The sequence below is a fragment of the Anoplopoma fimbria genome, chromosome 24 (assembly GCF_027596085.1).
Source record: "Anoplopoma fimbria isolate UVic2021 breed Golden Eagle Sablefish chromosome 24, Afim_UVic_2022, whole genome shotgun sequence".
Lineage (NCBI taxonomy): Eukaryota > Metazoa > Chordata > Actinopteri > Perciformes > Anoplopomatidae > Anoplopoma > Anoplopoma fimbria.
Genome location: NC_072472.1, coordinates 14,827,565 through 14,855,056, shown reverse-complemented (window position 1 = coordinate 14,855,056; position 27,492 = coordinate 14,827,565). Strand labels below are relative to the sequence as shown.

The window sequence follows — 27,492 nt, the reverse complement described above, 5'->3', positions numbered from 1 at the left end:
TTTAAATGGGTTTTCTGTGTTACTATGCTGTCACACAATCTATTAAGATGTGTTCGAAAGCTCAAACTATTAAGCACATTGGTTGACTTGCTGTACCAGTGATCTAACGTGCAAAGTCCTAAATCCAGCCATGGCTATACCCCTTTCTCATTTTACTTGTGTCTCTCTGCTCTATACCGTTCACTACGAAAGGCAATTCTAAGACACTTTTAAAAGGTAAATCTTAGTAAACAAATGTAAAATATATCTTAGAAACACTACCACTGCTGGGCGATAGATGGCAGATAAAATGTGACCCCTGAGTGAATCAGAGGCTCCAACACTGAAAAGTTAATGAATGAAAAGAGAGACAGAACTATTGTGCCTGAGATTTTGTTTTATGTATGAACAAATTCAAACAAAAAAGACAAAAAACTTTAAATGAAAATTACATCCCTGTTATTTCTCCCTGGGCATCAGGGTTCACTTTGCATTGATAACAAAGCTGTGACTAACAAGAGGACTGATATTCAGCATTGTGGCTGAGAGGAAAAGAACATCTGTCACTTAAAATTCTTCGGAGAACAAAGCTGATATATTTTCCTACCTCAAGAATACATGATATGCTATGCTAAATTACTTATTGTAACAATGTGTTTGGGTGCAAAGTAAGACTAAAGTTACTAAAGTAACAGAGTAATGCTGTAAATGAAATACTCAAAGAGATGTGAGGTTGCAATATTATTAGGGCAGTCAGTGTTCCCTACTGCGAGAGACATGAGAAGAGGGATGGAAATCATTTTACAATTGTCTTGAGTGAAAGAGTGAAAGGACATATATGATGATTTAGACCTGGAAAATATACATTTATGAATGTTGTTTAATATAATTGTCTGCATGAATGTGTTTAAGAACCTGCATTTGTCAGGTACTGAATTTGTTCAATTAACCCAAAAATACAAGTTTCATGTCTGGTTATTTTTCCCATTCATTATTTCTGAATTAATTATCCAGAACATATATTATATTATGATGTGTATCAATATTCTGATCATGATCCAAATGCTGCCGAAAAAAATCCTGAATAATTTCAAATACAATACAAGTTCAAATATAAGCCTTCAGTTCTAAAATATTACGACCTGTACCGGTCTTGAAAAGTCTGCATCAGTTGAATCCTGGATACAGTGAACCGAGGCGTGATGTTGACAGGAACGCAGAGTGAAGCTCAAAGTAAATGTGTAGGTGTGAAGTAAAGACAGTGATGGACCAGCACAGAGACAGAGAGGGGGGTTAGAGAGAAAAACGCAGCATTTCTTTTGTGAAGGTTTTGTCACACTGCATTTATGTGCTGTTTGTCGATGGCCTATTGTTCCCTGTTGGTGTGTTTTGTAACCGTTGCCCATTTCAGCATCTCTGATTCAAAGAGCTGAGCACTCCCCCTCTGTTTTTTATAATCCCCCCTCCGACTCACCAGCCGGGCCACGTACATATCCGCAGTGGGCACTAAGGCCACTGTACACTGCCTTTTAAAGATTAACAGCAGAGGAGATACTGAGGCATCTTAACTGTGATGTCTCTGGAGTGTCACTTAAGTATCCCTTGAGACATAAAGCCATCATATAAAATGAACAACTCTTAAGGAATAACAGAAGAATTTTTTTTTATATAAAAGAAGCCCTAAAAGCTGCATCTGTCTGAGGTATCTGTTGTTTGCATGGTGGAGTCCCCCTCGCCTGAACACTAAATGTATGACGCACAGTTTAAATCTTATGCTTCAACAGTGTAAATATAAACTTCACTGTGGATTGTGTGAAGTCTGTCTCTTCTGAATCAAACGCTTCAATCCGGGTCTCCAAACTCTCTGTCCTCTGTGAGAGAGGTGGCGACAAAGGGACAGATGAATGACGTTCTAGCTGCATGTCAACATTGTAAGGATGACGTGTTGAACACAAGATTAGAGGAGAGTCTGGATTGGGACAACTGCAGCCAGCTCAGGTCATCTGATCTGTAACGGAGAGGAGAAAGAGAGAACATGCCTTTACATTTACATTTGCATTTGAGTCACAGACCTAATGTTTTGGGCATGTGGGGTCAGTGGAAACACTGTTAGAGGTCCACGAACATTATAAGATGTTTGTTCCCCTGTGTCTGTTTGCTGTCAGTAAAACTCTCTACATATCCTAGCTAGTCATCCGTCATTCAGACAATGTTATTATCCAAAGATGGAAAGAAGGAAGAACAGAAAGGTTTTGCATACTCAGCCTCTTTCTTCGTGATGACTTTTCCTGCTACGAACCTCTCAGCCACCGCTGACACTGCCGGGTCAAAGTTTAGGCTTGCTGCCGCTATGACCTCATCATTCCTGCAGGTTACATTTTTTAACTTAATCAAACCTGCATATTTAAACATACATGCATTGACGGAGTTACATGTTTTTTGTCAACAACATCAGCTGTTTTTCTCAACTTACTTGATGTACAATGCCAGGAACTTCCTGTCCTCAAACGCTCCTTTCAACACAATGTCAGTGTATCCCTCCCCATAGCCTGCACACAAACAGAATAAAATCACGAGTTATATTTAATGGAGATGAGTGAAAAAATCTGTCAAGGTGGGATTCAGTGTCTATAGTTTGTGCACACAGTGAGTTTGTCACTGTTCTGTGCTCTGTTATTAAAGGGTCCAGTTAGCGAGTTAAGTGTTGACATAAATCTGAAAATACAAACATAAACGTCAATAACTTCAAACGATACTGTACATACTTCTTTTTTTTAATTAGGTCCAAACAATACTAAGACCAAACTATTTTCTTACATCTGACATCTGCACATTGTGTGTGTGTGTGTGTGTGTGTGTGTGTGTGTGTGTGTGTGTGTGTGTGTGTGTGTGTGTGTGTGTGTGTGTGTGTGTGTGTGTGTGTGTGTGTGTGTGTGTGTGTGTGTGTGTGTGTGTGCCCACCTGCATATCGGATGGTTTTACCCAGTAGGACGGTCCAGTAGAAAGGAACTGAGTTGAGTTCAGTTTGTTTGTTGAGCATGTTCAGAGCCGCTATCCTCCCTTAAAAACAATTGAATAAAGTTTTTACATTTAGCTGAACATAAAACTAAACATCATGTTGTCTTTTTAAATGTAAGCCACATTGTAAGTCTGTCGTCTGGGACTTTGTTACCACATCGACATTGTTACTACGTTACCATGTGCTTGTGCCATCTGCCAGTGTCCGATGTTGACCAGACGGTTCTTGGCCATTGCCAGAGGGAAGATGGCGAGGTCGCCCCCACAGAACACACTGGAGATGTTGGTGCGCATGTACTGTAAGAGAGAGATACTGTCATGTCTAGCCCAGGTTTCAGTAATTTCCTGTTTTATTTTGGTGAAGTAACTTTTGCGTCTTGTTTTAGACACTTCATTTCCTGCCCTTGTGTGTTTTCTCGCCTGTGTGATTGTCTGCCCCTGTCAGGATTTTTTTCACCTGTCCTTCATCCTCCCTGCTGTCACCTGTCTGTTGTTATCATCCTCATTTCACTGTATTTAGCCTGTGTGCTCTCCTTTGTCTGTGTCAGTTAATCTTTTCTGTTTTAGTGAGTGATCAAGCCTTTTGTTCCTATCGATCTCACAGTGTTTTTCTGATTAATCCTCTTAACCTTTACTCAGATCTTGCCTTTTGTGCTTACTTTTAAACCTTTGCCTTTTTCTGGACTACTTTCCCGTGTCTGTTTCTAACAGTGATAAATGCAGGCTGATAATTTACAACATAAGGATTCATGTGAGGAAGCGCATGTTTGTTAACACTACTGTTATGTTTGGGGTCCTGTAAAAGCTGTAAGAATCTGTGAGAAAGTAGATCTCAATAAACACAAGGTTTATAGAAGACTTGCGCTGCTATAATGTCATGTTTGTCTTGATTCCAGTTTTCAGTTATTTCCTGTTTTTAACCTGTGATAATTTGTTCTTGTTTTAGAAGCGATGAGAGGTTGTGTGTTGAGAATGAAGGCACAGAATGAGATCTAGATAATCAGGTGAACAGCTGCTTGTTTTCTCACCTTGTCGACTGTTACAAAGTTTTTTGAGTTCATCAGTATTTTGCTGCCTTGTAGGAACTCAGAGTTCGGTTTGATGCCTGGTGGAAGAAAAAAAGGGACAAAAGTGGTTGAGCATGTTTTGTAGGACTATTGTTAGTGTTGTTGAGCTGTTTATTGCTTTGAAACATCAAATTGATGTGCCGCAATAAGAAATATAACAGAAGTCATGTACAAAAAACTTTTTAAGTGGAAATTTGACATTTTGAGAAAAAAAACTAAAATGACGCATACATCTCCTTTTCTGTCAAGTAAATATGAAACTACAGCCAGCGACCGGTTAGCTTAGCTCAGCACAGAGGCTAGAAATAGGGTGAAGTGGCTAGCCCTCTCTGTCCAGAGTTAACAAAATCTGATTACATGTACCTCAAATGTAGTCACTGAATTAAGAAATACTGGTAATATAATCTACAATAGGCATTCTTTAAAGGTTGTAAGACATTTCACTGTTTTTATATGAACTGATCATGTATTCCAGGAATGTCTGATAATGTAAAGATGATTAAGAGTAATGATGTGAATGAGCACAACATGAATATAGAAGATGGAGATGTGAATAAATGTCTGCGTTGCACTCACCAATACCAACAATCAAAACATCTGCTGGGATAACTTTTCCACTTTTAAGCACAACCTCGTTCACCTTGAGGAAGAAAAGACAATGAGACAGAGGACAGGAGGAACCGAGAGTGTATTGATTTTGATATTTCTATCTTTACCGATGTTCGTCTGAAGTGATAAAACAAATTGACACAGTGTGTATTTTCCCACTTTACCTTGCCATCCACACCTTTGACCTCTGTGACGCTATCATTCATGTAGAATTTCACATTATTTTCTGACAGCATCTGCAGTAACAACAGAGTTTAAACTACAAGTAGCTGAAAAGAGAAATAATTTGGGGATATAATACTCTATAGGTCTCTCTCTTTCTCACCATCATGGTGACTTTTCCAATTTCACGACCCAGTGTGTTCTGGTACGGCAGCTCACTGCTGCCGATCACTGTGATGCTGGAGGCTTTGTCTATCAAATAAGATGCAACTTCCATACCTGAAAGCATAGTGTGTTAATGAAGGTGCGGTAGAGCATATCATGAAGTAGAGAACATTCAAATGGAAACAAAGTGTAAGGAGCCCAGAAAACTGTCAAAAAATACAACTAAATATATCAATAAATAATGCTGTTTTAAATTCTATTATGTATTACAATGAAGTGTGAAAAGAAATGTAAAGCTTTATACTTTTTTTTACCATTGCCCTAGTAAAACATGAACACACCCATCTCATTGGCACATACATGCAAGGAAAACAGAAAATGAAATGTGTGCTAGGATGCAAAAATCCAAACATTAAGGATTTAATGAAGAATAAGTAATTTAAAGGAAAGGTAAAAAGCTTGTATCATTTTTATTACTCTCTGTTAATGATTGACATCCATAAAACTGATGAATAAGAAACTCCTAATTTAACAAAAACTAGTCTTTTTCTACATTCTATTTTTATTTCCTACACATCGACAGTCCAGACAAATGTAAAAATATGTGCATATTTTGCACACTGCAAACACAGTACCGACAAAAGAGGTTCCCACGAGGACGACGTTGCAGCCCAGACATACTGAGTGTATTTGCCGGGCATCCTCTGGTGTCTCCAACATCCTGACATTGTCCAGCTTCATGCCGGGGACATCCAGACTCTTCGCTCTAAAGGACAGGCCATGACTCTGTTTATAAGCAATGCAGTGCAGTGTAGTGGTGCTCCAACAATGACAACTTTCCCTTTAAATGTACAGTTATCAAATCGGCTCTTGGTCATTGTTGATTTAGTTCAATAATTTGGCCAACATTGTTGCAATCAAGAGAAACATGTTGATCAATCTCAGGAGGATTTTCCAAGAGTAGAAGTACCAACCAGTTCAACCAAAAATATCTTGACATTCATCCATCGATCATATACAATAAAAATCATATTTTATCATATCTTATCTAATCTATACAAACAAAATTGGGAAGTACATTTTAAAGTCATAATATACTATCTTTAATATATTTTCCATTTTCCATAAGAATTACATTTTTTAAACAAGTGGGCACATTTATTGGTCATTCATTTTTGCATTTGAATGTGATTTGAATTGTCTAAATTCAACTAAATTATCGCACATTTGAGAGATAAGGGGTCCTGGGGGCCTCTTAAAGGCTCAGTCTGGCCCTGGTTTCAAATGAAACACTTGCACACATGCATACAGTGTATGTTTGTGTGTGTATTTGTTTGTACCTGCAGCCTGTTGAGATGAGAATCTGGTCATAGCTCTGAACTGAACCGTCGTCAAATGTGACTGTCTTCATGTCTGTGTCCACTGACAGGGCCTGTAATGTGTTGTACAGTTCAAAATACCCAAAGTATCAAATGTAAACTGTAGGCATGAGAAAGTTATTAAGGAGTTATGAAACAATACTAAGTAAGTGAGTAGACAGGAGATGGAGAAGGAACTCACTTCTTTCCGGAGCCACACCTCGATGTCGTGCTGATGGAAGAACTCCATCCTCCTGAGCAGAATACTATCGCTCTCCACATTCATCACCTACACGATGGGTGAATGTAGTCAATAAAAAAACACACACACTTATTCATCACCAAAATGTTGGTGTTCGTATCATGTCTTTTACTCCGCTGCACCTTGCTTAGTCGTGTTTTGTCGTAAGGTAAAAGGTTGTCTCTGGTGACCATGATGATTCTGCCGCCAAAGTTTTCCTGCCGCAGAGTCTCAGCGCAGATCAGCGACGCAGCTCCTGTAGGGAGAGGTAACACACTATCACACACACTGAGACAATGTACTACTGACATTTATTACATTATTTATTCATCTCTATTCCTGTATTTCACATACCTGTACATAGTAACTGTGTGTTTATATAGATTCACTCTATAGCAATTCCCAATGCTCATCTATGCAGTTCCAATGAAGCACCTCAACACAAGACAATGTACAATATATACCAGACTTGCATTCATTATATATATTTAGAGTTTGAGTATGGTATGTATTATTTCTTAATATTTATTTAAGATTCTAGTTATTCATTCTTATGAAAAGTTAAGAAGTAAAAAGGGCAATATTAATAATATAGCAGTTCTGCTCAGTAATAATAAATAACAAATAAATGCATTAATAACAGTAAGACTGCAACAAACATTTTCATCATTGTCTTGTTTTTTGCATTTAACTGATTAACTAATTACGGTATAAAATGTCAGGATATGTCTGTGAAAATTGCCCAGAGCTCATAGCTATGTCCTTTAATATCTTGTTTTGTCCAAACATCAATTGAAAACCCAAAGATGTTGAATTCACAACAATATAAAGCAGCAAATCTTCACATTTGAGAAGCTGGAACAAGAGAGTATCTGGCATTTTTGCTTAGAAAGTGATTTAAAATAGTTGCTGAATGATTTTATGTCAGTCCATTCAGCAACATACCCACACACAAACAGATTGGTCTCCACTCACCTCCTCCCAGCAGCAGAACAGTGTGAGTTACTCCTGCTACTGCAGCTCCCATACTCTTTATTCTTTTTTCCTGCTTGAGAGTCTGAACCATGTTGAAAACATTAACATCATATAATCTATCAACAGAAATAAGTATTTGCATGATAAAAAGGACATGTTATTAGTCACCTACAATAGATCTGAATGATGGAATTCATACAAGAATTATTGATTAGAGAATTATATTGCATTACAAAATTGAAATGTTGTTTATTTACATTCCAGTTTGCTTCTGTCTTGTCTTCAAATTTGTTCCAGTGACTGTGCAATTAAACTTATATCTACTTAAATGTCCCTATGCATTACAAAGCACATACTTTTTCTTTTTAATTGTAGTACCTTCTGCAGCAGCCCGTAAAAAGTCAGACTGTTGCATGCGGTATGCATTCATTTGGGACATACTACTTCATCATATAATTGCACCTTGAAATTTGACCCTCTTGCTCATACATTTTTGCCATACTGCATTTTACATACTATGTATGTATGGTTTTGGATTGCACAGCTTGTATAATTCTCAGCATATCTGCATATAGCTCAACCTCAGCAGAGAGCTAATTAGCAATATAAACTGACCTTTGAATTTTTATTTTATTTTGCAGTAATTTTAGGCAGTTATTTCGGTTAAATATTTTTTAATCCAACTAAATTGGTATATCCAACTAAATTGGGGTTTTAAAAGGGAGTTTTAATAGCAGTTCATGGTCGAAACTGAGGACTTGATCCACTTTAAGTGCAAATTGTCGAATTTATTGACTATAAACACTTCAAAAAAACTTCAATAAAATACCATATATTAGTACACACAAGCCCATTCAAAATATGTGTTAATGTAAACACTGAACAAAGTGAATTCACAATGACGTGATGAAACAAAAAACACCATGACATCAGCTAAAATAGAGAAGTTAACAGCATTCTTACCTTTTTGTTTACAGACACATACACTTTGCTGTTTTGAATTTTGACCTTCAAAAGAGAAGAAGACAAATTAAAATGATAGTAAAATGAGAGCAAATGTCCGTCTCTCTGTCTGTTTGTACCTTGTGGCAGGGTAAACAGTCCATGCCGGGGAACTCCTCCAGATCTCCTGTATGGACGTTGAAACAGGCGCCATGCCACGGGCAACGCACGGTATTGCCTGAAATAACCCCTGAACACACAGGAATACACACACACACATCATTTATATACATGTGCTGGTGTTAAGAAAGGAAGCAATAATTTAAGACAAACTATTCAAATGAAGAACACATTGAAATGCTGTATTTCCATGAAACTCAAACCCTGTCCATATATCAAACTGTAATGTGGACTACAGCTTTACATTAATCCTGTTTTATCTGCCTAAATGACAATTTATAGAGCTGAACGTTGAAGGCATCCCATCCTTATTGTCAGAAATTGACCAATTAGGCACAATATTAAAATCTGTGCAAATGAAACATACTTATGCGGCATATAAACCTTATGAAACAGATTAAATGTGATTAAATGGAAAGAAGTTATTCTCCTGCTTTTCTGTGTTAACAAGCTCACACCTGGGGCCTCTTTACCTTTACTGAGTGGAGCTCCATAGTGTGTACACTGGTTGCCAATGGCACTGTATTTGCCCTCGCTGCGTGTCAACAGCACGCTGTGATGTCCCACTTCAACCTCCATCATTCTGAGGTAACACACACACACACACACAGATATTGCAATAAGTTTTATAACCAAAGTAAAATTTAATTTTTGTGGAATTCAAAAACGTGCTTAAAAACATTAGAGATTATAAATCTGTCATCATTGATGTGTAAACTTGAACCTGTAAACTGTATTGATATTTTTTAGCCATGTAAGCATCATGTCTCTCTGGCGGTCAGTCCACCACATTGGTCCACACTGAGATGACTTAACAACTATTGTGTGGATTGCTGAATGTTTTTTATGAATAGTCATGTTCTCCTGAGTATGAATACTACTCTTAGATAGACTCTTAGATAGACTTATGGTTCTGTTAAACCTTCAACTGCTTGAAAAATTGACAATTAGTAATGATGTGTAAACAGATTGTCATGTTTGTCAGTGAGACAGGCTTGGGTACATATTTGTGTGCCTGTCATCATTTGTTGGGTTGCCAGGTTGTGAAAGCCTCCTCTCTTCCTTACTGTCCATCCTGCAGGTCTGACTCCAGACACACCACCTCAGTCAGCTCCTCCGATGTGTCCTCTGGATCAGAGTCCGGAAACTCCTCATGGGCTAAACACATGCACACACAAGAATCGCACACATAAAATGCGCGCACACATGAGCGCGTACGTGAGCTTACACATATTTCAAAGGAATTAAATTAAACAAACTACATCAGCAGTTCTATAATGTAAGTTTCGTGAATACAGATCATTCAGACACTCAGAAAACACCCAATGATTAAACAGCTGTTCTCTTCAGGGAAAAATCGATAAAGTAGGCCCACCTAACTGTTAAATCTATAAATATTCAGACAGGTTACTCACGTGGTTTGGTCCCAGACATTTCAACGATTCAGTTGTGACACCACAAAGATACACATAAAACCTCCAGAAACATTCAGTGCTTGTCCGACGCTCCGTTGAGAGAAGTTTTTCAACAGCCCTGGGTTCCTAGTTTGTTGTCTGCTCATCAGCTCAATGATGGGATAAGAGTACGTTTCCACGGCAACTGGTCCATCCCCAATCCTCATCCCTTGATCCTGGGAGACAAAGTGAAAAAGTGGAAGTTTTCTAGGTGGTTTGATAAAAAAATCAACCAAAAAGTTACTTTTGGGACTCCGGTGAATGAACAGTGATGTCAGTGTTCATGTTCAGCACCGTTTTTGTTCCAGAGAAAGGCGATGGGGGTCTTTTGTGTTTCACAACGGCGGTATAGAGAAAGGCTGACGAGGCAGCAGCAGGCGATGCTGAAAGGACAGACGACAAAAGCACAACTTACAAAACCGGATTTAGGCCTACTATCATTCACACATCGTTTCAAGTTTCAAGATTCATCACTGCAAAGCCCAAGGATTTAAAATCAGTCACTTATTAAAAGCTAGAAACATGAGAGTAGTTCAGTAGGAGAATAGGATGTGGGGGAAGAAGTAGCTTACTCACATCTTTTACTTGTTACCAGGTCAACTTCCAAAAGTAAAAGTACTCATTATGCAAATGGCCATTTCAGAATAATGTATTTTATATTATTGGATTATAATAAATGTGTACATTCATTTATGTTGCAGGTAAAGGTCAAGCTAATTTAAATAATTTATAAACTACTGAGTAGCACGTTTTAATTAATGTACAATTTCTTGTACAGTTTAATCATTATTGCACATATGAGTGTTCAGATATTATGGGGTAGTAGTTGCTACAGGTGAAATAAGTCCTATAAGCCCGATCCGATCAATTCCGAACATACAGGAGTAAAATTCAACAGTTTCCAATGATTCCAATTTTTTTTCATTCATATGTGGGTTTTTGTGTAACTGTAAACTATATTGCTTAACTTTTCCACGTCATCTGTGGCTGTTTACTCCATTGCCTCCTTAATATAAATACATATTGCATACATATTTAAAGCTTATTTTATGCCTGATTAATGAACAGTTAATGAAAAAAAGATACTGTGGGAGAATATCAAAAGTTTGGGGGTTTGACTATTGTTTTTGACAGGAGGGAAATCGTAACGTGATGTAATGTCACATCATGTCATTATGTCACTGTGACCTTTTACCTTTTGTCAATAATCAGTTTGTCAGTTCAAGTGAGAGGAGGAATGTGTGAACAAGGGCCATGGTCGTGTGTAGAAGAGACTTTAGCAGTCAGTTTATCTCATTCCTCAAGTGTATTTGAGCTGAAATGTGCCCTGAACACAGAGGCACATGGGATTGTAAATGACCTCAGGGCACCAGGCTCTGTGGTACAAATCTAACTATGGATTTAAAGTCAACCCTTCTGGTTGTTGGAGGATCTGCATGCTCGTTCAAACTGCTGAACACCATCATCAGATTCCTTCCAACACCAGAAAGTGCACGCATGAAATCCTGGAGGTGGAGGAATATCAGCACTTCTCTGGCTCACAGCTCGCTGACAGGACCATGGGCTGTTTTATGGTGCGTAAAGACACAGTAATCAGGGTTGGTGCTGTCATTTAATTTTAATATCTTCTTCTGGTTTCTCTTCTTCTCCCTCGCCATGCAGTTTCTACCTCCAGCCTCACATGGTGGAGGACCTGATCTCCTCTCACTCCTTGCTCTCCCACAGTCTGGTAGCTGTGTCAACAGGTGACGACTTCGCTCACAACACACAAAGATGCACATGTTCACACATCAGCAGACAGCGGCCATTAGGCTGGAGATCCACTCTGTCATTTCACCTAATTGAGAATGGCAACAGGAAATAAAATCCAGATGTCCTCTGCAACAGCAGCTGACAATTAATTTACAGTTCAAATTTATGAGGCTTTTTACAACAACAACAACAACAACAACAACTTCCAAGTCATGCAACAATCTGTTACTGGATAAATCAAGTAAAAGTTAATTTATGTCACTTAGCAATCAGATGCTCAACCCACCAGTTTATATATTGACAATAAAAAAGCAAAGTGGGGAAATAATAAAAATGTTACCTATCAAATTATCCTTTCTGCAAGATTTAATATTGTATTAATGTAAATGTGTTGCATGCTTATATAACTCATGTACATTCTCCTCCAGGTTATTTTATCTATGACTTCTTGGACGTGGCTTTGAACCAGTCATGTAAACGGTCCTGGGAGGTGCTTCTCCACCACTCTGCGGTAATAAACTTTACACCTTGTGTGTGTGTGTGTTTGTGTCTGTGTGCGTGTTCCCATCTGCATATCGGATGGTTTTACCCAGTAGGACGGTCCAGTAGAAAAGAACTGAGCTGAGTTCAGTTGGTTTATCCAGCATGTTCAGAGCCGTTATCCTCTCTTAAAAACAATTAAATTAAGTTTTTATATTAAGCTGGAAATAAAACTATACAACATATTGTCTTTTTAAATGTAAGCCAGAATCTAAGTCTGTCGACTGTATATGGATAAAGTCATCTGGGACTTTGTGACCACATTTACGTTGTTCCTACATTACCATGTGCTTGTGCCATCTACCAGTGTCCGATGTTTACATATGTAAAGCACTGGGGCTGAGAGAGAGCTCAAAACACAGCAAATAAATAACACACAAGGTCAGTGAAAAAAAACGCACACGACCTTCACCTCCAGCAGGAAAACAACTCATTGACTTCAGGTCACAAGATTGTAAAAAATTATAAATGTGTTAGTGTTTGCTTTGATGTGTGTTAGCTGATAGCTGAGCAAATTAGTCTCTCTGTGAGTCTCTTTTAAGTTGCTGATTTAACCAGAGGTAGTAAAACATTTATGCTGAACACTCAAAGTTCAAGGTCTGCTTGTGTTGAGTTCTAATGAGATATATTACTTTATGATTGCCAGATTATAACAACACTTCTCAGTATAGCCTCCTACAATTTATCTTTAAAGTAATCCATACCAAAATCTATTTACAATATTTTTAACTGCAGAGGACAAAATTATCCTTGAAATTCAGGTTTTTTTAAGGCTGTATAATGATGGATTGATTATTTACATTAATATATATATATTATTTTATAGTAGAGTTTATCATAATCCTAATCAGAAACTAAACAAAAGTTGATTGCCGAGCACATTACCCATACAAGGAATTCGGCTAGGTCATTTGTGCATAATAGTAAACATTGTGCAATAGTATAAAACATAATTAAAAGATTTTTAAAAATGTACAATAAAGTATGGTAAACAAACCAACAAGAAATTGTCCTTTTGTCCCCTGTGCTTTATTGATGAACTTTGTTTTAGTGTATGAGATATTAATTATCTATTGATCATCTCCTTTGCAGAACTATTGGTATCTGAAAGTGACCTTTTCATTAATTTAAACGTGTGAGTTCGTTAGTGAGAGTGTGAATTGAGTTTTGCTGTATGTTTCTGCTTGTGTGTGTGTGTGTTAACCTCTGACTCTCCTCTCAGGTGCTCTCCTGCTTCAGTATGTCTGTGACCTCCCGCCTCTACGTGGGCTACTCCACGGTGTCTTTGCTGGTTGAGATCAACTCAGTTTTCCTTCATATCAGGCAGCTCCTCCTCATGTCAGGATGGACGAACGCGCCAGGGACGGACATTACGGCCCCTCGCTCCTCCGTGACCTACAGAGTGACCAGCTGGCTCAACCTGGGAACGTACGTGGTGCGGCGATTCTTCTCTGGAGGTTTCACGACCTAGATAAATCAACAACAAAACTACCTCTTTGTTTATATGTGTGCAAGTGAAAATTCCAACAACCATATGAAATGTGAACCTATGCATGTGTGTATTTCCACATCAGAAACATCTGCTCACACATGAGACTCACATTTTATGTTGATTTTCATCAGGTCAAATGGATGGCCTGTCATATGCTTATATATATGTATTTAAATAAATGTTTTATTCCTCAAGATTTGTAACTTTAAGGGAGTAGTAAGACATTTTAGGAAAATCTTTCTTGCTGAGATTCATTTGAGAAGGTTGATATCATATTTTTGGCTGGAGCCAGGACACCAACAGCTAGGTTGGCTCTGTCCAACAACAACAAAATCTGCATTCCAGCACCTTTAAAGAGCACTTATTTTTCACTGATATTTTTCTCGACCTGCAGGTTATTGGTGTTTCGTGTCTGCACGTTGGCTTGGATGACCCGCTGGCTGGCAGCTCACAGTGAACGCATGCCTCGCTACGTCCTGTTGATGGGGACGGTAGGCCTGAGTCTCATCTCCATCATGAACATGGTGCTGTTTTACAGACTGATCAGGGCAGACGTCCTCACCAGCACACAAAACACCAGAAACGACTGCTAGAGAAGCCAGAGTTTAAGTTAGCAGATTTTTTTGGTGGGTTAACACATTGAAAGAATCACACAAGGGAAGCCATCTGCTCCATTATACTGCTTTAGCTGCCTTATCTATGAAATAATTTGAATCGTAATTTTCACTGATTATTGATTATCAAATATCATCATATTAAATATCAAACTGTTAAATTTACTGTTTTGTGAAGTAATTGTTAGGCTATGAACAACTGTGCAAGTATTTATTTATGTTATGTCATTCCTTGACTTAATTTTAATTTCAATTTTCTTTTTGCATTTTTTATGCAACACTGATTATTTATCATCAAATATCATCATATTAAATATCAAACTGTCAAAATCACTGTTTTATGAATTTAATGTTAGGCTATGTAGAACCGTTCAAGTGTTTATTCATGTTGTGTTGTTCCAAAACGTTATATTCAGTGTCTACAATGACAATTAGTGACTACATTTCAAATGTGTCCTGATTTGTTCTTAATACAATAAAGGACTTTGATTTTTACAAAAACAAATTTAAGAGCATTTTCTCCTTTATTTTTAAATGACAGTGGATGGCAGTGACAGGGAATATGAGGAGGGAGAAAAAGCATGTACCTGACCGTGTTTCATAATAACAGATTAAAGCAGCATACACTACATCATGATCCTCTTCTGCTGGAACAAGGTAACCAGAGTGGGACCTTCACAGCTCGTCTTGGTTCGGACCTCCTCTTCTCTGACGCGTGGCAGATGAATCTTCTCTGTTCTGGACTCTCTCTCATAGCAGGGACAAACCTTTAGGTGCTCTGACATGGACGGGATGTTTTTGAAGCACCAATCGTCCACAGGAGAGAACAAAGTGCTGAACTGCCAAACCTGAATTTACAGAGAAGAGACGGATGCATGTATATCAAAAGTAAAGGTGTATTATAATTATGTGACATCATTAGATTTTGAAACAGGTTGTAAGCATTTAACTGATATAGCTGGCTAATTTTAACTGCTTATTATAATAAGTTTCCACTTTATTAGGTAAACATAACTAAAACTAAGGCAGTCTAATACAAGAGTCCTGCAATAAATCCAAACTTTATGAAAATTATAATGTTTTTATTCAATAGAAACCAAACCTACACCCTGACTGTCTCCTATCATTAAAAACACAGTATGTTACCCACTGTCACTGCTCATAAATTAACCTGACAGACACACTGCTTCTTATCTTACTGTCTGCTTCACCCTCCACTTGACTCCTCCGTGTGAGTAGGTCTTCTTCTCCCAGCGGAGGGTGACCATCCCTCTCTCCTGCAGCAGAGAGGAGCACACCTGCCTCATCAGCTGGGACACCAGAGCCAGCTGGGACAGGGACAGACTGTCCAGGAAGCTACCCATGTGGAGCAGCACCTCATAGGGCAGCGAGCTCAGAGAGTCCTCTCGGCCTCCTCCCTGACCTCCTCTCTTCCTCTGAGTGGTGGAGGAGTCTACTGAGCTCCTGGACGGCTCGGAAGCATCACACAAAGAAGCAGGGATGGTGGGATGCAGGCTAAAGCAGCCCAGGTCCTTGCTGAAAGAAAAGTTGAGTTATTGATGACAGATCAAAACAAGTCAGTTCCCAATAAAGTTGAGTGAAAATAATTCAGTGAGATGATTACAAAAATAGCCTAATAAAGAGAGAAAAACATAGCTGGTAGATTAGGAATAGTTTGGCATTAAAAGGGTAGGATGTAAACTGTTGAATAAGTAGTTAAGATAAACAATATTGAAGGAAATCGTCGGGCAGCATCTTTGAGTAGGGTGAACTAAATAAAAAAAAAACACGAATTGTGCCTTTAGTTTCAGTCATGTTGTTTGATTGGTTACTGTAGGTATCAGGTTTCTTGGTAGCATCGCATAGCAGCAGTTTTCTTGATAATTAGCTTGTGTGACCAGTGGATAAGTGAACATGTTGAGTGTGAGCTTGAACCCGATACTGCATTCAATGTCAGACAAACACCACAGTGACCGGGAAATCTGTGTGGGTCCTCTGATTAAGACATCCGGAAAAGTTGTACCAGGCCTGCAATTTTCTTGCTTTTGTGCGTATGTGTGTTGGCCTACTGTAAGGTGTTTAGTCTAGTTGAGTAACAGCTAGCTAGATTCTAGTTTTGTTAGTATAGCTGATTTTCTATAAGGAATAGAGGTATATGTTGTTTGATAATATTTTGGTATAGTTAAGCCAATTCATTTTAGCATGGTGTTTTCAAGCTATTAAGTGTTGTGCTAATTTCAGAAGAGATCATTTAATTTAATTGAATTTAAAATGTTATTATTGTTCATATAAAGGAGTCTTTATTTTTCCACAGTAAGGGTAAACTTTTTTTGTACATTTCAAATAAGCAATCAGTAAATTATGACATTATTCCAAATACTTGTCTGGGTAGTCTTAGTTATTTGAAATAGTATTTTTTTTTTAAAATAGAGCATAGTCATCTTGAAGAGCTCTACTTTAGTTTGACAGTCTCTTTGTTTAGTGTTCTACGTTTCACATAAAAACAGGAAAGCCTTTGTGGCACCTAAGGAAACTGAACCCCAAAACTTCATCATTCCAGTTTAAAGGTAGTCAACTAAAGCATAATATAGAGTTTTGGGGTGCCAAACTAAAAATAAATATGAATCAGTACGACAAAATAATAAACTGTTTCATCTTACTTGTAGGAGACTGTGGCTTCATGAGTTAAGGGCCGCAACCTCCTCTGGCTGTAGGTGCATCCCAGGTACGCCAGGGGGCATCTCTGCTCGAACCATCCATTCACACCCATCTGGATGTCACTGTGGATGTTCCTGCATGTGAGAGCATTTTGATTATTAGAAAATGAAATGGGATTTTGTGCGTTGCTTTGGCTCAATAAAATAATTTCACTTCTCACTGTAACATTAGAAATGTTTGGCCAGTGAATTTGTACAGCTTAGATTAAAGCAATACTTGATTTCCAAAGGACAATTGGTTAAAGAAAACAATAAGAAAACCCACTTATAATGTTTGCCATATTCTCTGCGCTGGAAGGTGTGTCCACAGAGGAAAGTGAAGGCAGAGCTGGCCTTGTGGTGCCGACTGGTGACGCTCTCCACCTGCAGCTGAAGGTGCAGCTCCAGCGGTTTTGCAGCGGTCAGGTCAGCGAGCGACGTTTTTCTCATGAAAGGAGCAGACAAGAAGTTGTAGGTCTGTGTGCCTTCATCTTGTAACAGACCATCTGTGCATACGCTCTCTGCAATGAGGTGACCCCTTTGTTCCTTCTCCAGGGAGCACAGCAGAGAGGCCTGAGAGGCACATCAAAAACATTATCTGATAAATATTTTGTTTATCTGTGGATATTAGGAATGATAGAGTTAAACATTATGGCACTGAATTCCTCTGAACGAGTCATTTATTGTCTGTGTATTTTCTCTTAAAACAAATGCAAATAAGGGTGTTAATATTTTAAATGTGGCTGAACTAAATTATATTTACATCATTGATAAATCTGATTATTTTTTTGAATAAAAGATTTTTTCACTATTTGTCAGAAAATAAGCAACATCTCTTTGTCTACTCTTCTTTTCATGTGAAAAGATGAATAATAGTCTTCATATCTCAACACAGAGCCCAAGGTGACACTCTACTAATTACCTGTTTTTTAACTAACAGCCCTAAACCCAAAGATATTTGATGAAATTGTTGAAATTGGCTTACGTGAAAAATGTATGCTAAAAATGTTTGTTGAATTAATTGACAAATTCCTCCAGCACTTGAAATGCTTTTATTGTAAAAAGAAAGTGAAAAGTTAGATAAAATTGACTCTCTTGCTTATAAGACATTTTAAGCTATTTTAATTTATGTACAAATAATAACAATGGATCAAATGATAGTGAAATGTGAAAGGGGTCAATCATAGTTATTTGGCCACAGTGAATTATTTCTCTGCTCTGCATTTTAGCGTCACTTTGTATATGGCTCAAGACTTTATGTTTTTGTTCACTCTCACTGCTCTCGTGTTGTTTTAGGCCGCGACAGGCTTTAAACTGTCTCTTATCGGCTCAGTATAAAACAAGTGATCTATAATATATGATATATCTGTATTTGGTTCATTGCTTTTTTCTGCTTCCCCTAAGCCACCAAAAATGACCAAAACAAGGGAATATTTATCAAAAGAGGTACGATTGATTTAAAAGACTATAAGGAGGATGAATCTCTCACCTGAACTTCCTCCCACACTGGCATCTCCTCTAGCTTGACCCCCAGGTCGCTGGTATCCACAGCCCGATTCTCCCTCTTGTAGAAACTAGGGTTGCGGATGCGGGACTGCCTGGCAGAGAAGCTGGTTGGGGTTTTAAAGGTACGCACAGTGATAATCTTCATGGGCTCCACGTGTCCGTACACAAATTCCTTTTTCTTCAGCTTTTCAGCGAGACAAGAGGAGGAGGATGTAGAGGAAGCGATGCATGCACTGCTCCCCTTTTGGCAGGTGTTTGATGCTGAGGAGTCCGTACAGGTATCTGATGAATCTTCTTCTGTCACAGTGGCCAGGCCTTCTCTTCCCCCTTCAGAAAGCCCCTGGTCTCTGGCTGCCATAGCGGCCTCTCCAGCTTTCCTGCAGCCTCCCATCTCCATAGTGAACATGCGCTCCCAGGCCTTGTAGTTTTCCAACAGATTAGCATCCACTCCTGTTTCCCTTGCAATAATCTCTCTCTCCTCCTGGGTTAGCTCCTGCTCCTGCTCCTGCTCCTGCTCAACGTCAACCTCATCTTCATCCTCATCTTCTTTTTCACCAGGGGTGTGTATGTCGAATATGTTAAAAGACTCCCAAGTTTTACCACTGGCTTCCTTTGCAGCTGCCTTTTCTGCTGCCTCCTCCTTCCGCTTCTTCTTCCTCCTCTCTTCCTTCCTCTCTTCCTCTTTCTCTTTCTCGTCCTCCTCCACACTCTGGATCAGCTCTGGGAACAGTTTTCTCATCTTCATGGAGTGAAATAGGAGGTCCTGGTCTTTCAGGGCCATGGCCAAGTCCAGACATCTTCCCTGCTGTCTTTCCCCGAGCAGGTTTTCATGCAGCTCTGTGTTTGGATAAGAATGGGCGTCGTTGGCCGGCCATCGGTTCCACTCCATGGAGCAACACACTACGCTGGCCGGACACACCTGGAGGTGAGCTGCCTGCGAGGAGCGTGGCAGGTGGAGTGGGCAGCCGTACTCAGCATTGAGGCAGGGCACCCTCACATTAGGGCAGAGCAGCAGGTGATCCTCCTCTTTACAAAGATGGAAGAGAGCTCCACAGTGCAGGCGGCAGGGGATGAACGCACAGCACACAGAGACCTCCACCCGAGCCCTGCAGCGCCGGCTGTAGCAGGAGTCACAGTGGACATGCTGTCGCACCCTGGAAGCTCGAGAACGCTGACTCTGATTGGGTTTAGGGAGGAAGAAAGGAAAATAATGAAAGAGACTGATTATCAGAGGCAAACAAAAGTCACTTAAACATCTTTTTATTAATTTGATAAGCATCATGGGGCTTTAATCTCTACTATTGCAGTGCCTGTTGAAAACATGCCTCTTCAGAACGAGCTGAATGCTGCTCCTTGTAGCTTTCTTAAAGGCCGTCTCATTCAAGCACTTTCATACTCAACACTGCGCTTCCTTGCGTCCTTAGCAATACATGTACCATCACAACCAGTAGTTACATCACACTACCAAGTAGCGGCTATTCAAAAAAGTTTGAATGCAGGCCTTTTCCTATGCTGTATTAATAGTTTTACTGTTATTACTTATGGTTCATATTTTTTGTTCTGAAAGAAATTTTGAGTATTGTTATTTAAAGCAGTTACTATGCCACTTTATTAAGTTTAAATGTATTTTAATATCAGAAAATAAGATTTAAAGGTAAATTCCCAATAATTGTCAGTTTTACCAAACGGACACACGCGCGGGCGAGCCCAAGGCAGCAGAATTATCAGCGGTTAGGGTTAGGGTTAGGGTTATTAGTGTTATACATTATTAGTGTTATACATTTTTATATCCATATGGCGTTAAGAAGTCTACATCCAGCAGTTAAAGTGAACTGCAGTCAATGAGACGCTGTCTGCACGTTGCAGATGACATGCCATCAAGGTCCGCCCCCTTTGATACACAGAGAGCTGTTCCCTTGTTTATTCAAAGTTTATTAATATTGAACATGTCGTGTGTCCAAATTGCATCATATTTTAAGAAAGCATCTCATGGGGCTCCCAGCAATACAACTGCCAAGTGTGAAGTAGATGAGATGAACGGTTCGTGAAATACATAAAGAACAAACAGACTGACAGAGATTCACTGCTTCATAGTTAGGCAGAATTATGTGAATTTGATTATATTGGTTGGCCATTAATGACCATGGAATTGTGGGATTGAATATTTCACTTTGGGTTAACATCTGATATTTTCAATGAAGAGGCAAAACAGAATATGCTGTAGGTGATACTTTCAACCAGTGTAAAATACGATGATTTTAACAACTTTAAAGCTATTTAATGAGACTTCAGAAGAAATAAAAGTTAATCACAGATCTTGGATTTGCAAAACAAAAACCATACCATGCTTCAGATCCTGCAAGTCCTGCAAACAAAGAAAAAACTGTGAATCTCAAAGCATCTCTTGCATGTCTTCAGACAATGGCAGGATACCAGCAGGGTCGTCTTACATTAGAGTCAAAATCTAATGCTGTAAGAGAATGGAAAGCAGAGAAACATACTCCTTGTACTTCGTCTTGTGCTCTAAACACCAAGTGTCTCTGACTGTGTGTCTGTGCCGTGTGTGGCTATGCTATGTGTGTGTTTTATAAATAGAGCCAAGTCCTGACTGAGAAATGTTACACAGGTGGTCAGAAACATGGTTTGGGTTACCAGCGCCCTCAGAGACTTACACCAGGAAAAGTCCTGCACCTTCTTCCCTCTGATTCATATTGTGGTGCTGTGCACACTTGATTTCCAGCTGCAGAGAGCAGAATTAGTCTTACTTAATATCCAAACAGTGTCCTCTAGTGGAGATTCAATCCAAACATTGTCAGTGTGTATTTGATATTTTATTATAGTCATTACAGCAGTAGATTAACTGATTGCTCTGTGCTTCGGGTGGGGGTCGGGTGGTGAGGGGGGGGTATTTCTTCTTCTGGACCTGATTGGAGCTTCTTGGCTAATTATAACCTGGCAGTGCACACAGCACAGGAACTAAAAGCAACGTTACACAACGAGGAGCAAGCAACAAGATTGCGGTGGCACCTTGGTAAGACCTTTGCCTACGTTTGATCCTATTGTGAATGTTTTAAAATACTTTGGTAATGCTTTTTTTTTGGTTGACCTAAATTGCAAAGAGCACAGTGGATCTGTTTAGACAAGTAATACAACTGTAGAAGTTAAACATTTCTACAGCTGATTTACTGTTGGTGTGCCACAGGACACATACCTGAAATACTACTATACAGGCTTCTTATTTACAATTAACTTTGAATATCGGCTCTGCATTTAGTACAAACATTGAATAAGTACATTTAAGTGCATTTTGTTAGACTGCTTTGGAGCAAAGCTTAGTGCTTAATGCTAACTAAAACTATTGGGAATATAATTTCACTACGTCAGGCCTCTTAACTATGTTCAAATCAAACCCGGAAAGAAGGAATTACTCTTAATTAATAGTCTGACATATGTGACTAGTGATGATGGATCACAAGCAAACTTTTCTTTGTTTTTACAATCACTAGCCAAAAAGGTTAAAGTAACACTTGGCTATGTGATTTACTATTTAGGGTATTGAATGTTACATGCTTTATGAATCTGTGTAATATCTATGTTTTTTTTTGCAGGATTACAAAACCTCTGGTTCAGCATTCTGTAGATATGGTGAGTCACAGACCTTTCACATCTTATTCTTGTTTAAATTAAGTTTATACAGCCTTGGTGCACTATGTTTAATATGAAGTGTTTCTATGTTGTAAATCTTGATCTTTCATCCTAGTTAGCTCCTCTCTTTTTCTTTCTCATCCAATCAGAGTCAGCGTTCTCGAGCTTCCAGGGTGCGACAGCATGTCCACTGTGACTCCTGCTACAGCCGGCGCTGCAGGGCTCGGGTGGAGGTCTCTGTGTGCTGTGCGGTCATCCCCTGCCGTCTGCACTGTGGAGCTCTCTTCCATCATTGTAAAGAGGAGGATCACCTGCTGCTCTGCCCTAATGTGAGGGTGCCCTGCCTCAACGCTGAGTACGGCTGCCCGCTCCACCTGCCACGCTCCTCGCAGGCAGCTCACCTCCGGGTGTGTCCGGCCAGCGTAGTGTGTTGCTCCATGGAGTGGATCCGCTGGCCGACAGATGAAACAAACCCACACGGCTACTTAGCCCTGCAGGAGAACGTGCTGAAGGAAAATGAGGGGCACGTGGAGCCTCTAGATCTTGCCATGGCCCTGGTGGATCAGGCAGACCTTTATGACCGCCTGAAAATGAAGACTATCTTTCCAGAGCTGATTGAAGAAGAAGAGGAGGAAATTAAGGATGAGAAGAAAGAGGACTCTGCAACAGGAGGGTCTGTCAATGGTGTCACATGCCAAGGTAAGACAAATATCATCTATAATTTAAACACACAAAATAATACAAATGCGTTGTTATTTCTGGTCTTTCTTCCCACATCGGTTCCTGCAGAAAACGGCTTGTATGAGAATAATGTTGGCGAAGAGACTCTACAGAACAGAGGCTCAGGCATCAACAAAGAGAAATACGACCTGTGTGAGATGATGTTCGGCATGGAGAAAGGCGGCTGTGCTGCTGCTCAGGCAAACCAAGACAATCCCAAACCAAACCAGAAGCCTGGTGAGGAGGCCAAGGACACGGATAAGACTGGTCAGGCCCCGTGGCAGGAGGGGGTGCTGGAGCGTCTGGGGAAGGAACTCACCCCGCAGGAGTACAACATGTACGTAGTGCATCATGGGAGCATGCTGCTCACCTTCGGAAAAATCAAGGCCTGTACACCGAGGGAAGACGATTTTGTGTATGGCAGCCTGGAGCCCATCCCAGTCCAAACCCTGCACTCTTTCAAGGTGGTGACTTTATTTACTGTTATAACAGAACTGTTTTTATCACCCTTATAAGATGTCAGTTTGCATGAACCGTAGTGATGACCTACTTCCTTTCGAGCATATCCATGGCTTCAATCTCAGTGGGCCTTAGCAGTAACATACTTGTGTAGGGGTATAACTAAATTTTATGTTTCAGAATGTTAACGGTACAACAGGAAAAGCATAAAATCAAAAGAGTTTTCATTTGTTGGAAAAAGTGAACATTCAACAGTGATTCATCTGCCATTACTCTTATTATTAAAGTCGAGGCACTCACAGGGGCTACAGGCATATTGTCAATAAGAAAAATGAAACGATAAAAATCAATAACACCAATGTCAGTAATCTTCAATCATAAGACTGACCTGTCGATAATCCCTGGACTGCAGCTTGTGCACCAACAGGGAAGACACAATGGACGTATTAAAGTGCACATGTGTTAACAACCATCTGCGTCATGAACAGAATCGTTCACATACTTGCGTATGTACTACGTAACGGCACACCAGAGAACTAAGACTGTATCGATGCCAGCTCATTTGACAGGCACATTTGTCTCTGTGCAGCTGGTGGTTCTATCTCTGGCTCGTCCTCTCTGCATTTTGAAGTGAAATTGAGTGAGACACTGAACCCCAAGTTGTTACCCGGACTATTGCACGTCCAAAACTTAATGGGTAAAACTCACACTCTAGAACCTCGGTTCCACATATGCGAGGAGTAGACAGAAATAGACTATTTTCACAGTAATTGTTTTGGTCACAGGTTGTACTGAACTGAGTATGACGCATACGGAACTTCCTGTACCCAACGGTTCCGGGCAAAAGGCCTACTTGTACTGTTACATCCCTAGTTTAGACCCCTTTTTGCCCAAATGAAATCTGGAGTGACGTACAAACTTTAGCAACTAGGATTCCCTCTATCCAGATAAACCTGCACTCAACTACTTTAAAGCCTAAAGTGCCCCAATACAGCTTTAAAATTAGCGTAAACAGAACTTACTGCAGTCAACCTGACCCAATAATAATTTACGAAAGTTGTGTTAATTGACTCTCTTGACATATCATGTAAAATGTATTTCTTCCTGTAAGGTCCCTGTCAGCTATCACTACAGCAGGCGACGCATCCGTCACTATGACACATCTCGGCCTGCGGGCGAGCCTCGCAGTCTGGACACGTCCGACCTCGGCGCCAAGGAAGAGGACTGCTTCAGTGACGAAGCAGCAGCCACCCTGCTGCGCTTTGCTGAAATGGAGGTCAGGGGTCACAAGGTCAGTCAGATATTTACGACAGTATATGTAACATGATGGTTAACTAAAGCTTAATAAAATTAATAGTTTCATGTTAATGCAATTTCATTTTTATATCGTGTGGAAGAGTAGGAATTTATTGAATAGCTACATTTTGGTACAACAACCGTTTGTGAGGTGCTTTGGAAATGAATGAACAGTGGCCTTTTAACTAGAATTAATCTGGTGTTGTGATTGATTGGTTTCCACGCAGATCAGTGAGTTAAATACATCCGATGGGCTTTACGTCGACATGGCAACACAGACGCATTCGTTTCGCGCGGCTCCGTTTAATGCGAAGACAACCCTGGCTGAGGTGATGGTAGACAGACCGCTGAAGCTTCATCTTCAGCTGCAGTCAGAGCGGGTGAACAGCAGAAACACCAGAGCCAGCTGTGTCTTCACCTTCCTCTGCGGTCACACCTTCCACCGCAGGGAGTTCGCCACACATTTCAGGTGTCTATACTATTGACTTTGATGGGTTTGATGGAGTTTGTGGTTTATTTCAGCTGTCCTCCTCTTATGTCACATTTGTTGTTTACAGCAGTTCGTCTCCTGTTATTGAAAAAGGAATAACATTAAAGTAATGGATGTTGATTTCTCATCTCGCTTCCAGGAACGTCCACAGTGACATCCAGACGAGTCTGAGTGGATGGTTTGAGGAGAGATGCCCCCTATCTTACCTGGGATGCACCTACAGCCAGAGGAGGTTTCAGCCCTCCACACATAAAGCCATCGTCTCCTATGAGTGAGCACATTTCACATTTTCAGTCGAGATTCAAATATTTGGGTGTGCCATTTGCCGTTTGATATAATTACAAAATTTTAAAGTGGCCATTTTTCATCCTCTCATCCCTCTTATAGCGTTGTGTACGCTAGCTTCTCATTACCAACCAGCAGACAGACACAGTTGGTGAACATAATGGAGCATTTTAGCAGCTAAAGAGCCAGACCGTTCCCTCAAGAGTTGGTAGAGACAAAAAACAGAGCTAAAGAAGAATGAATATTCAACTGGACCACCAGGTGGGAATCTCCGGGTCTGACCATTCAAGTCAATGCGGAAATGCCCTAAACCTGCATTATTTCAACGAACCAGCAGGGGGTGACTTCTCTGGGTGCAAAAAAGAAGCCTGATTGTGTAGAAATCTATGAGAAAATGACTCTACTTCTCACTTGATTTATGACCTCAGTAAACATTGTAAATGTGTTTATGGTCTCAATCCCTATTTCCAAGTCTTCTTCAATACAGCATGATGTTCATCTGATAATTATGGTCCCATTTTGAGTGAAATAGACAATACATTTGGTTATGCTTTAGGGCGTTGATACCTTGTGAGTGACAGTAAAGTAACACAATCTCAAAGTTGGATACAAACAACTAAAGTTTAGAAACTCATTACACCTGGGCTTGTATTTGTTTAGTGAATGAAGTGTTTTATATTTTCATCCCTACAGTCAGCGGCTGAAGAGTTTCAACTTGCGTCCAACACCTGCAACCTCAGTAGGTGATGAATCCCAGCCGTCCAGGAGTTCTGTGGACTCCTCTACGGCTCAGAGGAAGAGAGGATGTCGGGCAAGAGGCTGTGAGGACTCTCTGAGCTTGCTGCCCTATGAGGTGCTGTGCCACATGGCCAGTTTCCTGGACAGTCTGTCCCTGTCCCAGCTGGCTCTAGTGTCCCAGCTGATGAGGCAGGTGTGCTCTTCTCTGCTGCAGGGGAGAGGGATGGTCACCCTCCGCTGGGAGAAGAAGACCTACTCACACGGAGGAGCCAAGTGGAAGGCCAAACCTGTGAGATATGCTGACTACATCATCCAATCCATCATTTTAATTTATAATAGGAATCCCATACTAATTATGTTCCATATGTTCCTTTTCTCTCCTCCTGTTTCTCTCCAGGTATGGGAGTTCAGTCACCTCTTCACCTCAGTGGATTCGTGGCATATGGCCGACATCCCTCCAATATCTGCTCATCTAAAAGTCTGTCCTTACTACGAGACCTCTCTGCGCAGTGAGCCTGTTCCCCTCCCAAGCATGGGTGACAAACAGAAGTGCAGCCAAGAGAGGCTCAGCCTCGTCGACCAGTTTGCAAGAAACAGATGTCAACAATGAAAAATTAATTTTCCGTAACCTGCTTATCCAGTTAAGGGTCGCAGGGGTGCTGGAGCCGATCTCAGCTGTCAATGGGCGAAGGCAGGGTACACCCTGGACAGGTCGCCAGTCTGTCGCAGAACAGTGAAAAAGATCATTTTAATTCTACCTGCTGTTTCCGAATGTATTTTTGTATTATTGGCACGGCACATTACAATGCCCAAGTATAGGGATGATGTCTTATAGCCGGTATGTCACAAAGCTTTACACAGCAAATAAAATCAACCTGAACTTGTAGTTTTTATTTTTCTGTTCTCATATTCAATATTAATGGATTAATGGTTTATGTATACAGCTTTAAAAAAACAAAAAACAGAATTAGAGCTTGATTAATCAAAAAGTTGATAGACTGATGAAGATGTATAACTTCTTCTGCCAATGAAAATAAACAAAGGGCCTCATAAGATGTCTCCAATCTCCAAAGATTGACCAAAAAACATTCTAAACACACAAAACCAAA

At 40.0% G+C, this 27,492-nt stretch overlaps 4 protein-coding genes across 4 annotated transcripts; 2 read left to right on the top strand and 2 right to left on the bottom strand.

Moving 5' to 3' along the window:
* Window positions 1-1,902: 1,902 nt before the first annotated feature.
* aifm5 (apoptosis inducing factor mitochondria associated 5) lies at window positions 1,903-10,130 on the bottom strand. Its single transcript, XM_054626388.1, has 19 exons — window positions 10,112-10,130; window positions 9,764-9,854; window positions 9,170-9,279; window positions 8,657-8,766; window positions 8,538-8,582; window positions 7,575-7,656; window positions 6,743-6,855; window positions 6,561-6,647; window positions 6,341-6,432; window positions 5,636-5,766; window positions 4,999-5,114; window positions 4,838-4,909; window positions 4,641-4,704; window positions 4,026-4,102; window positions 3,177-3,294; window positions 2,941-3,039; window positions 2,453-2,528; window positions 2,240-2,344; window positions 1,903-1,987 (listed from the first exon to the last, which is right to left on the bottom strand). The coding sequence occupies exons 1-19, from the start codon at window positions 10,128-10,130 to the stop codon at window positions 1,903-1,905; spliced, it is 1,692 nt and encodes a 563-aa protein (XP_054482363.1).
* Window positions 10,131-11,545: 1,415 nt separating this feature from the next.
* LOC129113904 (TLC domain-containing protein 2-like) lies at window positions 11,546-14,527 on the top strand. Its single transcript, XM_054626387.1, has 5 exons — window positions 11,546-11,724; window positions 11,813-11,895; window positions 12,331-12,413; window positions 13,665-13,870; window positions 14,329-14,527. The coding sequence occupies exons 1-5, from the start codon at window positions 11,546-11,548 to the stop codon at window positions 14,525-14,527; spliced, it is 750 nt and encodes a 249-aa protein (XP_054482362.1).
* Window positions 14,528-15,174: 647 nt separating this feature from the next.
* Window positions 15,175-21,390, bottom strand: LOC129113903 (F-box only protein 40-like). Its single transcript, XM_054626385.1, has 6 exons — window positions 21,373-21,390; window positions 18,734-19,927; window positions 17,531-17,817; window positions 17,209-17,340; window positions 15,748-16,084; window positions 15,175-15,396 (listed from the first exon to the last, which is right to left on the bottom strand). Exons 1-6 carry the CDS (start codon window positions 21,388-21,390, stop codon window positions 15,175-15,177), a joined length of 2,190 nt encoding a protein of 729 aa, XP_054482360.1.
* LOC129113902 (F-box only protein 40-like) lies at window positions 21,389-26,993 on the top strand. Its single transcript, XM_054626384.1, has 9 exons — window positions 21,389-21,471; window positions 22,359-22,395; window positions 22,545-23,094; window positions 23,185-23,579; window positions 24,686-24,865; window positions 25,098-25,339; window positions 25,500-25,631; window positions 26,339-26,672; window positions 26,781-26,993. Exons 1-9 carry the CDS (start codon window positions 21,389-21,391, stop codon window positions 26,991-26,993), a joined length of 2,166 nt encoding a protein of 721 aa, XP_054482359.1.
* The last annotated feature ends 499 nt before the right edge of the window (window positions 26,994-27,492 follow it).